The 13,559-nt window shown below is 33.8% G+C and overlaps 1 protein-coding gene across 2 annotated transcripts in view; it reads left to right on the top strand.

The window, feature by feature from the left end:
* The window catches only part of STRN3 (striatin 3), a 109,600-nt gene that overhangs the window by 43,067 nt on the left and 52,974 nt on the right, over window positions 1-13,559 (top strand). For both annotated transcript variants that reach the window (XM_090270167.1, XM_090270166.1), the window contains exons 2-5: window positions 1,617-1,720; window positions 2,174-2,247; window positions 5,739-5,820; window positions 8,812-8,985. In XM_090270167.1, the coding sequence (XP_090126293.1) occupies window positions 1,617-1,720; window positions 2,174-2,247; window positions 5,739-5,820; window positions 8,812-8,985 (434 nt within the window). The remainder of the gene's footprint in view (window positions 1-1,616; window positions 1,721-2,173; window positions 2,248-5,738; window positions 5,821-8,811; window positions 8,986-13,559) is intronic.

Here is a 13,559-nt window from a genome sequence, read left to right on the forward strand (position 1 = left end):
ACATGGAGTTTGATTGGAATTACATTAACTGCTGCTTTGGTTAGTTTGTATGAAAATTGGTGTTTCTCAGTAGTGAGTCTGCTTGTCCATTTAGGTTTTCTTTTACATTTCGGTTATTTGCAGAGATGATACTATTAGTGGTACATTATAACCCGTAAAAATAGTTGAAAAGTTCATTGTCAGTGATCCTTTACCAAATGCGGAATTTTATATTTAATTGGTCTTTATTACCACTATCAAACTTTACCTTTTCTGACAAAGTATCTGTCTAGATATTTGGTAATACAAGGTCAAAAGGTCAGTTCCAGTACTTATGACTTATCTGTCATGTTTTTTATACCCCTCTCCAGGTATTTTTGGTTAGACCATGTCTTTTTAAAGATTTTGTTTTAATGAAATCTCATCTTTTCTTTATCCTGTGTCTGAATTATCTCTCTTCAGCTTCTGTTCAGAAGTTGCTTTGGTATATTTGTGTGTGTGTGTGTGTGAGTGGTTTGTGCTTTTTTAAATGTACTAGATTCTATGTGGATTTTTAAAAATATAAAAATGGAAAAGAAAAGTGAAAATAAATTGTCACAACAATAGAAGATTCTAATAGGAAGCATTACCATTTTGTAGTGTTTTCTTTGTAATTCCTTAGAGTACAGTATAAGTTTCACTTAGTTTGCAATGCCTTTTTCTCAATTAGAAAATCAATGACTACTTTTTATGAAACAGAATAAAATAAGCTGCTTTTTATCTTTTTCCGCGGCTAATTGTAGAATGCTTATGAGCTCTGAAAATTGGAGTCACATAGTTGTTCTATAGTATGTGAACTCATGCTATAGAAAAACTCAGAATTTCTTAAGGTTGAAATTGACATTGAGGTATGAAATTGACATACTTTGCCTTTGCTCTATAACTTGAGTCATAGATGCTACGCTTTTCTTTAGGATCTTAAACTACAGGGTGGGGCAAAAATAGTTTTACATTTGTGAGTATGCGAAACAGTTTATTCTTGTATTATTTATTATTGTGTTATTTTCCATATGAAGAACAACTGTAAACCTACTTTTGCCCCACCCTGTATTAGGTTCTGGATTTTTACCATTCCTCCTTGACCTTTATTTTTATTTCAAAACTTGTATTTAGGAGTGTTATGCAGCTGAAGCGTTATGTATCTATCTATAACTTCTCAGGTGTTATGAAGTTGTGGGTGATTTTATATGGCTTTTTAAAAAGGATAATAGAAAGGAACTTATTTTGATAAGTGTGAGCATGTATTACCTGTTTTGAAACAATATCACTTGAGAAAATATATACTTGTGAATATAATTTTTTGTGGTGACTTAAATATTAGGAATTAGATACAATTTTCCATACAAATTTTCTTTTAGGATTATGTAAAATTACTAGTATTAATGACTCAGGATTAATAAGCAAGTAGTTAATTTGTAGTATTTTTATTTTTGAAGTGATTGTGTTATCTAAAAAGTTTGATTGACTGCTTCTATGAATTTTAAGTCTTGCTGTCATGAATAAAAGTGCAAAAGTTTACATTTATTGTTTTCCTTTTCTCAGTTTCCAATGTATAGTTAAGAAAAAAATGAAAATAAATGGACCATTTATATTTTTAGGCCCGAATAGCATTTTTGCAAGGAGAAAGAAAAGGTCAAGAAAACTTGAAGAAGGATTTAGTAAGAAGAATAAAGATGTTAGAGTATGCATTAAAACAAGAAAGGTATGTGTATCTCATTTTATTATATGAATAAAATGAATTATAACATTATTATTCTCTTTTATATCATTGTATAAAGTATTTGAAAGCTCTTTGAAAGATATAAAACTTTGCCTAAAATATAAGATGATATTTTGATTTGAGTGTTATATGGGGGAAAAAATAAGAGCTTAAAAATCTATATTGAAATAACTTTTGTTATATAGAATATAAGTTTTGGAAATTTTTTAAAGATCAGGATTTTTTTTTCAACTTGGATGTGTATGTTAGTTGAGTAATTTACCTTTTTTTCCTTTTTATAGCAGTACATTTTTTCCTGCAGCTTCCTTTGCAAATTAAGTTGAAGAAACATGTTCGTATTATTTTACTTGTTATTGGAGAAATCTACCAGTAGTTACTTAACTGTAGAAGGAAAAAATATTTTTTTCTTTCAACAATTTATTATTAAATTTTCAGGGCAAAATATCACAAATTAAAATATGGCACAGAACTGAACCAAGGTGATTTGAAAATGCCAACCTTTGAATCAGGTAAACTTTATTCTTCTGTCTGTATGCCACCTTCACCCCTTCCCAAGAATAATTGCTGTAAGCTTATTTTTATTTAACAAACCTGTTCTCTTTCCTCCTATTTTCCTTTGAAAGAATTGGTTAGTCATGTGGTTGACTGTTATACTACTGTCTAGAATTTGGGGGAAAATAATAAATTAATAAAAGTAAGTAGTTTCATCTACATCTCAGTTCTGAGGCTAGTCGTCCTAGTTTCATTGCATTGAAACCTATGTAAAACTGTGAGTGTATTTTTGATAGTAGTTAGAAGTGGAAGGTAATGAACTAATAACTCTTTCTCTACTTGTGGACAATTCTTGTCCCATCCTATATAAGCTTAGTTTTTTATTAAAAGCTTCTTTTTTGTCTGTAGAAGTTGTGATTAATTCAGTTTAGTTCTAAAGAAATTGGAAATTTGATTGAATTTGGAAACTGCAGAGGAAACCAAATAAGGATAAGAGAAGGAAAAAATGATCTCCAGTTGACCTTACTTCTTTCTAAACAGATAGTGAGTAGTGAGTCTGAGAGTAGCATCTAATGAACAATTATTCAGGAAAGGGAGGGCTGGACATAGGAAAGAGCTAGCAGTTTAATGTTAATTTCAGCGTTCTATATGATTACAATTTGAGTAATATAAAAGTCTGATAAGTTATATTTAGATTTATATTATACAGTGGAAATATTACTAGCAATTTTTTAGATATATTTAGAACCCATTTATATATACATTTTGATGGTACAAACTGAATTCTGTGTTGTTGTTGCATGTTAGTTACTAAGACAAGAAAACGATGCCTTTTTTGAATACATTTTTCCTCTCCTATAGTTGTCTCCATATCTAAAACGTAGAAGCATGTATGGTAGGGACAGTAAAATTTATGTATAGGTTTTTTTTTTAGTTAGGTATTAAAGTAAATTTTACAAATTTAGTTAATTGGTTTTAGTTTGATATTAAGCACTTAGAACTAGGCACAGAAACACTTCATATATATAACCTGCAGTTGATTTATTTTAGGGTTTTCTCTATTTTCTAATATGGCTATCGTATTCAGAAAATAAGCAGTCACTTTCTAGAACTTAAGGGCTGTCCTCCAACTTGGTCTGTGATATGTTAGGAAGGAAGCTAGTTGTAGCCACATTGTTCTTGGAACCAGAAGCAGAATTGGCTAGCTGGTCTTAGTGCAACAGTGGTTATAAAGCAAAATCATTTAGCAGGTAAACCTCTCCTGCTCACAACTGCAGCCAGATAAAAGCAGACTTGTTTTTAAACTTGCTCTAAAGCTAACTATTAAAACTTCCTCAGATTGAGGAAGAAAATAATAACATCCAGATATTTTATTTATAGGGGACACAACAGTAACAAAGTAGATTGTTGGGGAAAAAAACAAAGGGATGGTCAGAAACACACCATGCAGACAAAGTGGGATAAAATCATTAACATCAGTGTATAGAGATAACCATTAAGTAAATCAGTATTGCCTTTTATTTGCTCAAAATAAAGCAAAATGTAAGAAAAGAGAAAATGTGTAAAATACTGATTTGGTAGAAGTACAAGGTATGCATGCTTTTATACCCCTGTCTCACTAATGCCAATATATATAATGTAAACGTAACCCTATAAAAAGGTTTGTGCCCAACTATGTAAAGCACTCCTTTATTCTTACATTTAGATTTTAAAACTCTAACAGTAGAAAAATGGGCAAACGACTTCAACAGGCACCTGGTAAAATAGGATTTCTAAATGGCCAAGAAGCATACGAAATGATGCTGAATTTTACCAGTTATTGAAGAAGTACATCTTAAAACCACAGTGCAATATAGTTAGGCACCTAACAGAATGGCTAAAAGAAAAGATAAAGTCAAGTGTTGATGAGGATGTGGACCTACTGGTATTGGGATTGTAAATGATATAACTCTGGAAGTGATTTGTCAGTGGTATTACTAAAGGAAACATGGCATACCCTGTGACCCCAGTAATTCCATCCTACGATGTCCCATTCCCTAAAACGCATACTTATGTTCATCATAGGCTTCTATAAGTATGTTCATGGTATCAATATTTTTAATAGTAAAAAACTATAGACACAATTTGAACGTTCTTTAGCATTAGAATGCATAAATATATTGTGATATTTTAGCATAGCAGAATACTATTTAGCAACAAAAGTTAAACTAAATAAACCTGACAACATGGATGAATCACATACACATAAAATTGAAAAATTAATGTAATTGATTTAACGTTATTAAATTTAAAAATTAATCTAGTTTTTAGAATTCAGGATAGTGTTGATGTTCTTCTGGAAATATCTAGTGACTGAAAAGGGCAAAGGAAAACATTTGGGATGCTGACAATGTTTTGTTTCTTCATTTAGGTACTGGTTACATGGGTGTGTTCAAAAATTCATTGAGCTGTACGCTTATGATGTACTTCAAGGATATCCTTAGCAGCATTATTTATAATAGTGAATAATGGAAACTAATTTCAACATTAGGGGACTGGTTAAATTAAATAGGTATATACTTTCTATGGAATATTATATAATCATTTTATATGATGTTAATCTATATTTATTGCCATAGAGAGGATGTTCAAGATACAATGTGAAAAGCAGCTTATAGTGCAGTATACATATTGCCCCCCATTTTTTTAAGGAAGGGAGAAGTTTATATGTGTATTTTCGGATGGAAAATATGGAATGATATAATCTTAAATACTGACTTTTGGTAATACGATTTTGGGCAATTGTACTCTTTTTTAATTATTTTTTCTGCAATGATTATGTTATATGTGATATAAAAATAAACAAAATGGTATAAATCTAAGGATATTTATTCAGAGCTTAATTGACCTGAAATTATACTATTTATTAAACTTTTTAAATACATAATACTCTGTTACGTGAGAATAAAAACATTTTTACCTGTAGGAAAAACTATTTTCTGATTTAATTTTAAGTTCTAAAAATGAAATCGACTATATAAAGTCTTGTAATATAGACTTAGAGTCTACTGATACCAACGCAAAATTAAGTTATTATATATACCTAATTAAGTTTTATACATACCTAATTTATTAACAGTGACCTTTTGAATAGCTAATGTAAATACTAAGTATAGCCTTTTAATTTCAGAAGCATTCAACTCAGCATAATTCTGGTGGTTAAAAAAATAGTTATAATACTACTGTATTTCAAAGCCTGGGGTTTTCATTTTTGAATCCCTGATAGTTACTGACTTTTCCCAATTTTAAAACAAGGAGGATAGTACCTAAGTGTTTGGATTATTGGGACAAACACATGTAAAATGAGTGTGATCTGTAGTACATACTCAATAAAAGTTAATTTTCTTCTGCCCTTTATAATATTTAGGTGTATTTTTGTGATACTTTGCCTCTTAGAAAACTTTGGCAATATTTTCAATAGTTGAAATAACGTGTATGAAACTTGTCTTTTTTTGTTGTTAATTTTTAGAAGAAACCAAAGACACAGAGGCTCCCACAGCGCCTCAGAATAGCCAGTTAACGTGGAAGCAAGGCAGACAGCTATTAAGACAGTGAGTAATGGCTCATTTTCAGTTTTAAACCTAGGTATGAAGTGCTTATATTCAGTCACTTTTCAAATGAAAAATTATTTGGTAGTGGGACAATGCATATAATTTTTATATTGCTTTTTTAATGCTTTGTGTAGATGCTTGGATTGTTTTAAAGTTTTTTCCTCTGAATGTTCCTTAGGATATTTTTTTTTTTTTTTTTGTGGGGTAGAATGTTGTAAAGACTGGATGCCTTGAAGGCCAGAACAAAAACTATATAGAGTTCATATTGTAGACACTCACGTTTCCATCACTGCAAAATTCATGTATTTGACTTTAAGTGAGACTTGTTTAGAGAAAGAATTTAACTGGTTATCTGAAACTTCGGAAGTGGCTTGCCTTTCTCCATAACCCTGGTTACCTCCTCCTCCCATTGCCTTCAGTAGAGATTTTAAACTTTTACCGTATCTCAGCTCATTCTCCCTTGCTGTCATTAGAGCATCTCAGGTTCTACTTTGCTGTAACTAGGAGAGCTGTCAGTTGAGAACTCCATTAACTTTCTGTTTTCCTTTCTGTAAATGTATTTAAACCTTATATTTATCACCTCAGTTACTAAGTTTCATTCAAAGAGATATTTATCGATCTGAACTCTCAGTGACTAAAACTCAAACTAGTTTTAGAAAGAACATATTGTTTGCAAAGATGATGGGGTAGCTAGCAGAATTGAGAGAAGTGCTAATTAACTGAGTGACAGGAAGATGAGCTGGAGTAGCACTGAGAAATTCCGAGGGACGGGCAATTTTTCGTGTTCTCTGTGTATCAGTTTTATTCTTTTCTACTGAAAATCACTTTTCTTCAGATGGTAGGGGACTTCCTATTTTACTCAAAATACTTTCTGCGGATTAGGATTGAGTTGACTTGATCAAATAACTGCCCTTGTGTCAGTTATTTTTACCTGGATTGTGTAAGATATTAGCTGTTCACTCAGACCACATGGTTACAGTGCGGTGGAAGTTGTTTCCCTCAAAAGAGGATTGCATTTTTTTGGAAGAGTGCTATAGCTGTTCAGAAATCAGTTGCATAGTAGTTCTCTCATAAATGCCTAATCCCATTGCCACAATTTATATTCTGTCTCTTCTCACATTTCTCAAAGAGCAATTGACCTCTGTAGCCTTCCTTGTTCATTTCCCAACTATCTACTCTGTTTTCCATTTTGATGTTTCACTGAAGCTATTATCACAAACATATTTAAAATACCTTTTTTTTTTTGGTTGTTCTTCATATTTGATCTTTTGGAAACATTCAACATTAACTCTTCATTCCATTTTGGAACATTTTCCTTTTTAAATTTTTTAAAAGATTTTATTATTTTTAGAGAGACAGAAAAGGAGAGAGAAAGAAAGGGAGAGAAACATCAATATGTGAGAGATGCTTGACTGGTCGCCTCTCACACGCCCCCCCCCCCCCCCCCCAACTGAGGACCTGGCCCACAACCCAGGCACGTGCCCCGACCAGAAGTCAAATTAGTGACTTTTCGGTTCACAGGCCAGCGCTCAATTCACTGAGCCAGAGCTCCTTACTTTCTTGATACCACTATCTGCTATTACTCCCCCCCAAAATATAAAATATAATCTGTTTCTTAAGTACTTTCTTTTAATTTTCCTGTGAGGTTCTCTTATTATTTTAGCCCATTACATGTTTGTATACCCAGGCTTTCTCTTCTTACTTATGCTTTTTCTCTGGATAACTTCATTTAAATTCATGGCTTCAAATACCAGCAAACACTAATGACTCAAATTTTATATAACCTAGTCCAATCTCTTTTGAGCTTTTGACCTTTCTTATTATCATTGTGCCTAATAAACTTGTCACTTTTGTAGACACTACATGATCATCTGATCAGTACCCTATACATCAGGTTCTGATCCTTTATTCTTCATCTCATTGAATAGAACCACCATCCAACTATACAAGCTTGAAATCTGAAAAGTTTCCAAAATCCTTCTATCTCCTTTTATTTTACTGCAATATTTGTTAGCGTACCAAGTTACTTTGATTATATTTTGCTTATTTTTCTCATGTTTATTTTTCTGTTCTCTAGTTTTACTTCTTGCTGTGTTAGTATCCTAACCAGTCTAGTCTCCTGGTTTTTAGCTGTCACCTAAAATATTTTTATTCTTCTGCCAACAGTATATCAGGCTCCTTTTTAGCTATTCCTTAGCCTACTTTAGGAAGAAGTTAAAAAAAATTTTTTTTAATCACTCACCCAAGGGTATGCTTTGATTTTTTTTTTTTTTTTAAGAGAGTGAGGAAATGGGGCGAGAGAGAGATGTCAAAGTGAGGTAGAAACATCAATCAGTTGCCTCCTGTATACACCCCAACTGGGGATTGAACCCACAACTTTTTGGTGTATGGGACAGTGCTCCACACCAACTGAGCCATTCATGACCCATTATCTATATTTATGTCATGATCTGGTCCCTTTCTTCTTTTTCAATGTCTTTCTGGATCCTGGATTAAGTACTCTGGTTTAGGTATACAGAAAGTTTGAAGACCACTGGATGATAGGAATGCAGTGAGTATTAGTTCCCAAAAGATGAACTGACCTGTCCATTTACTTCTGGGCAAGAACCCAGGTCTAAACTTAGTATATCAATATTCTGATGCTTAGTTCTGCTCATTCCTTACCACTTTCTCGACTTAAAAAAATATATGTATCATCAACTCCTAAAAGCCTCCTAAGGTTCTAGGGCTTTTTAGGTTTCAGTAATTGGCCCTTGATTAGTGTTGGCCATACTATTTGCTTTCTTAATTAAATTTTGATTTGTAATTGGCCTTATTTTCTTAAAACTAGAACTAGTCTATAGAGAAAACAGTTATTGAGGCAAAGGAAGAGTATATTTTATAGGATTATGGGTTTTTCTAAAATCCTTTGATGTAATTTTGAGTTACCAAGTTTGCAGGTATTAACAATATGTGGGCTTTATTTAATATTTTTTTAATTTTCTCCTATAGATATCTTCAGGAAGTAGGTTACACAGATACCATATTAGATGTACGGTCTCAGCGGGTAAGGTCATTACTTGGACTATCCAATTCAGAACCAAATGGATCAGTAGAAACAAAGAATTTAGAACAGATCCTGAATGGAGGTGAATCTCCTAAGCAAAAAGGACAAGAAATCAAGAGGTACGGTCTATAGGTTAAACTTGTAGGTTTAACATTGTTTATACAACGGGTATTCTGAATCTCTAACTTCCTGTTATTACTGTTAATAATTTTTAAAGCAGGTAATGTTCAACTTTAAAGAATTTTCTTCCCCTTCCTGGTGTACCACGAGCAAATTTTCTTAAATTTTTAAAATTTATTGATTTTAGAGAAAGAGGAAAGGAGGGAGGGAGAGAGAGCGCCCAAGAAACATCAATTTGTTCTTATCCCTTATTTATGCATTTATTGGGTGATTTTTGTCGGTTCCCTGACTGGGAATTCCACCCTCAATGATGACGGGTCCGGATGTTGCTCAAACCAACTGAACTACCTTGCTAGGGCTAAATTTTCCATTTAGATGCTTTTTAAATTTATCTATCTTAAAACTTGATGCCATGAGAAGACTCTAGTTCTGAAATAGGTATAGAATTAAAATTTGAGGGTGATTTCATGTAATTCAGAGTTATTTTGACATCTTGATTTTAAAATTTTTGCTAGAGTATTTTCAATAAATTATAATGCTACTCTATAACCAGAATAACAATGGTTATTTGGACGCTAACGTGAAAGGAACGAGGCTTTGCATTGTGTGTCAGCTCAGAAAGCTATCAAATTTTTTTAATTTAATGTCTCTATTGAGATATAATTCACACACCATAAATTTCATTTTAAAATATATAGTTTAATGGTTTTTAGGGTAGTCCTAGTATGTTCAATCATCATCAGTCTTAAATTTTGAAAATTTTCATTACCCTAAAAGGAAACCTCATTCTTGTTAGCTGTCACTCCCCACGTTCTCCTATATTCCTCTCACTCCCCCAACCCTAGACAGCTTTACTAATCAGCTTTCAGTTTCTAAAGATTTGCCTATTCTGGACTGTTCATATAAAGAGTTATTTTGTGAGGGGCTTCATATAGCATATTTTTAAGAGTCATACATGTTATAGCACATGTCAGTAATTTATTTATTTTTATTGCCAAACAATATTCTGTACTGTGTATATACCACTTTTTGTTCATCCATTCCTTGTCCAATTGATGGATGTGTGTTGGTTCCACATTTTGAAATAATGAATAATGCTACATTGAACATTGGTGTACAAGTGTGGGCATATCTTCAGTTCCTTTGGGTATATACTTAGGAGTGGAATTGCTGAGTCATATGATTACCTTTTTGAGGAATTCCTAAACTCCAAGTCGTTGAACTATTTAACATTCTCAACAGAAATTTATGTGTTCTGATTTCTCTACGTTCTTGTCAACACTTGTTGTTTACTGCCTACCAGTTATATTTTTGGTTAATACAGACTGGATAAATGCAAGGTAAAACTCTTTTTCATTTTTTACCATTAGATATTACATTGAAAAATATAAGTTGGAAGGACAAAGAAAAGAAAAAGATGGGGGTAAATAAATCCAATGAGTTCATTGAGTTCATTTAGAGCTTAAGAAATTAATATGTACAGTTTATAAACTACCATTATTTCATATCTTAGCTATATTTTCTGATATACAGTTATTTAAAACATGTTCTATAGCTTTTAAATTAACATAAGGCTTTTGTTGAGGCTTTTTATTTCTTTTTCCTTTTTAAATTATTTATGTTTATTTTTAGAGAGAGGGGAAAGGAGAAAGAGGGAGAGAAACATCACTGTGTGGTTGCATCTCACTTGCGCCCCCAACTGGGGATCTGATGTGCAACCTAGTCATGTGCCCTGACTGGGAATCAAACCAGCGATAGTTGGCTCGCAGGCCGACGCTCAATCCACTGAGCTATAGTAGCCAGGACGAGGCTTTTTATTTCTGAGAAATAAAGTCTCTAATATAAAAACAATTTAACATCTAATAGAGCTGTTTTTTTTTTACTCTGGATTTCAGTAAGCATAGTTTTTTGTAGCATAAGAGGAAAAGAAAAAGTATTTTGAATTTTTAACTAAAATTACCAAGCAAAGTAGTTCACAGGATTTATAAATATTTTAAAGTAATGCAGTTTACTATACCACATATGAACATGAATTGAAGACCCACAACAGTCTCTATCTTCTCCTTGTAAAGCATCTTGCTTTTGCAAGATGAAGACTTCAATAAGCTTTTTTTCTCTGTTGTGGTAAAAATCATATAACATGAGTTCTCCCCTCTTAACAAAGTTTTCAAGTGAATAGTGTAATATTGTTACCGTATTTTTCGCACTATAAGACGCCCCTAGGTTTAGAGGAAGAAACCAAGAAAAAAATATTCTCAACAAAATAGTGTACTAAAATATTTAATAAAATATAACAGAATAGTATTTCAACCATGTAAAGTGAACAGCAGGCAAGAGCAGTATTAAGAACCATCATTACTGTCATTAACAAATAAGGAAAGAATTTAAGGTTCAAGTACTTTTCTAGTTTTCTGGGAACCCCAAGAACTCATCATCACTGGAGTCAGAATTAATGGGGGCCTTTATTAACAGGCATTGAGGGAGTTAAGAGGTATCACTAGTTTTAACAGTCACTGAGAGTATCACTATCCTAGTTACAGGTTCTGGCGGACTACCCCCAGTGCCTGTTAGAGCTAGTGATACCCCTTAATCCCCTCAGTGCCTGTGTTACTACTAGAATAGTGACCCCACCATAACTTCCTTTATATACTACAAACTTAAGCATTTATGACTGCGCACCCAGTTACTGCTGGTCTCCTCACACAGAAATCTGGTGTGCACTGGAAAGAGTGTGGAGATAGACGAGACAGCTGTAGCATCAAATGGAGCCAGTAGTCAGCCGAGAACATGTTACTTCAGCTCCACCCACCTGCCTCTCATGATTGGCAGAGCTTGAGATATGGTGATTGGTAATTGGAGGCAGTTCTACTGACACAGACCCCACCCAGTGTCAAAGACAGTTGGCAGTTGTGCCTCATACCCGTTATTAGCCTCAGTTGATTGGGCAGGTCAGCAGTTGTAGCTGGGAATGTCAGGTGGCTCTCTGCACTCTCCCAGGTCCCAGGTGACGGGCAGAGGTGGACGGCAACTGACCAGATGCCCTGAGATTCGGTAGTAAAGTGGGACATTTAAGCGTCCCCAGGGTTTCACATGGGCCCACCACTTTCTCTTCTAACAGCAGTCACCACCACGGACAGGTCAAGTAATACACATCACGGTCGGTGACACAATATTTGCTCTGTAAGGTGCAGACATTTCCCCCCATTGGGGGTGGGGAGTGCATCTTATGGAGCGAAAAATATGGTAACTGTAAGTTCAATGTTGTAGAGCATATCTCTAGTACTTGCTTATCTTGAATGACTTAAAACTTTATACCCATTGAATAGCAACTCTTATTTCCTTCACCATTGAAGTTTCTGTTCCTATGAGTGACTGCTTTCAATACCTCATTAAGTGGAATTATGCGGTATCTGTCCTTATGTGAGTAGCTTATTTCATTTAGCATAATAACATATGACAAGATTTCCATGTTTTTATGACTGAATAATGCTCTGGGCAGTGTGTGTGTGTGTGTGTGTGTGTATGTATGTATATGTATGTATGCACACACACACATATCATATTTATTCATTTCTCCACAGATGTTTTAGATAATAGTTGTTTTTAATCAAGGCTGACTTCCTTCTTAATGATACACTTATGCACTGATGGAAGTGTGTATAATTCAGCTGTATCAGGGCCTTTGCAAACCCCTAGAAATAAGAAATGGTTTAATACTTTTATAGAGATTTCAGCAAAAAATGTTTACTATATATTTGTTCATAATAGTAGAAAACTAGAAGCAATCTTAATGTTTTACAGTAGAGGAGTGGTCAGTTTTAGGTTATATTATTAGAGGCAGTATGCTTAATGGTTTTAGAATATGAATTCTGAAGACAGACTGGGTTTGAATTCTGACTTCACCACTTTATTAGCTATGGCTTTGGGCAGGATACTTTACCTTTGCTTCAGTTTCCTCATTTGTATTGGGTTAGCCAAAAAGTCCGTATTTTTTTTTTCCATAGAATAAAAGAGTTTTTATTTTCACCAATAACTTTTATTGATTTGGACATTTTGAGTATGTCGGCTGTCTCCCCCGTAATATGTTGATTGTTCTCAATTAATGTCTTGATTTGATCGCTGTCAACTTCAACTAGCTACCCAACCGTGGGGCATCGTCTAGTGAGAAATCTCCAGCAAGAAACCACTTTGACATGTTCGATCAGTCACAGCATCTTCTCTATATACTGCACAAGTCTTTTTTTGCATTTCAGTTGTGTTTTCACCTTTCTTGAAATAATAAAGCATAATACACTGAAAATGTTACACATTTTCTTTTATCTTCAATATTAAAAATGGCTACACAAAAATTCACCAATTTTTCCCTGGCTGGTGTGGCTCAGTGGATTGAGTGCCAGCCTGCGAACCCAAAGGTTGCCGGTACAGGTTCAATTCCCAGTCAGGGCACAAGCCTGGGTTGCAGGTCAGTTACCCAGTTGGGGGCATGAGAGAGGCACCTGATCAGTGTATCTCTCACACATCCATGTTTCTCTCCCTTTGTTTCTCCCTTCCTGCCCTTCTCTAAGTGAATGAA

The sequence above is a fragment of the Furipterus horrens genome, unplaced genomic scaffold, assembly GCF_987537825.1.
Source record: "Furipterus horrens unplaced genomic scaffold, mFurHor1.1.pri manual_scaffold_3, whole genome shotgun sequence".
In the NCBI taxonomy this organism is placed as follows: Eukaryota; Metazoa; Chordata; class Mammalia; order Chiroptera; family Furipteridae; genus Furipterus; species Furipterus horrens.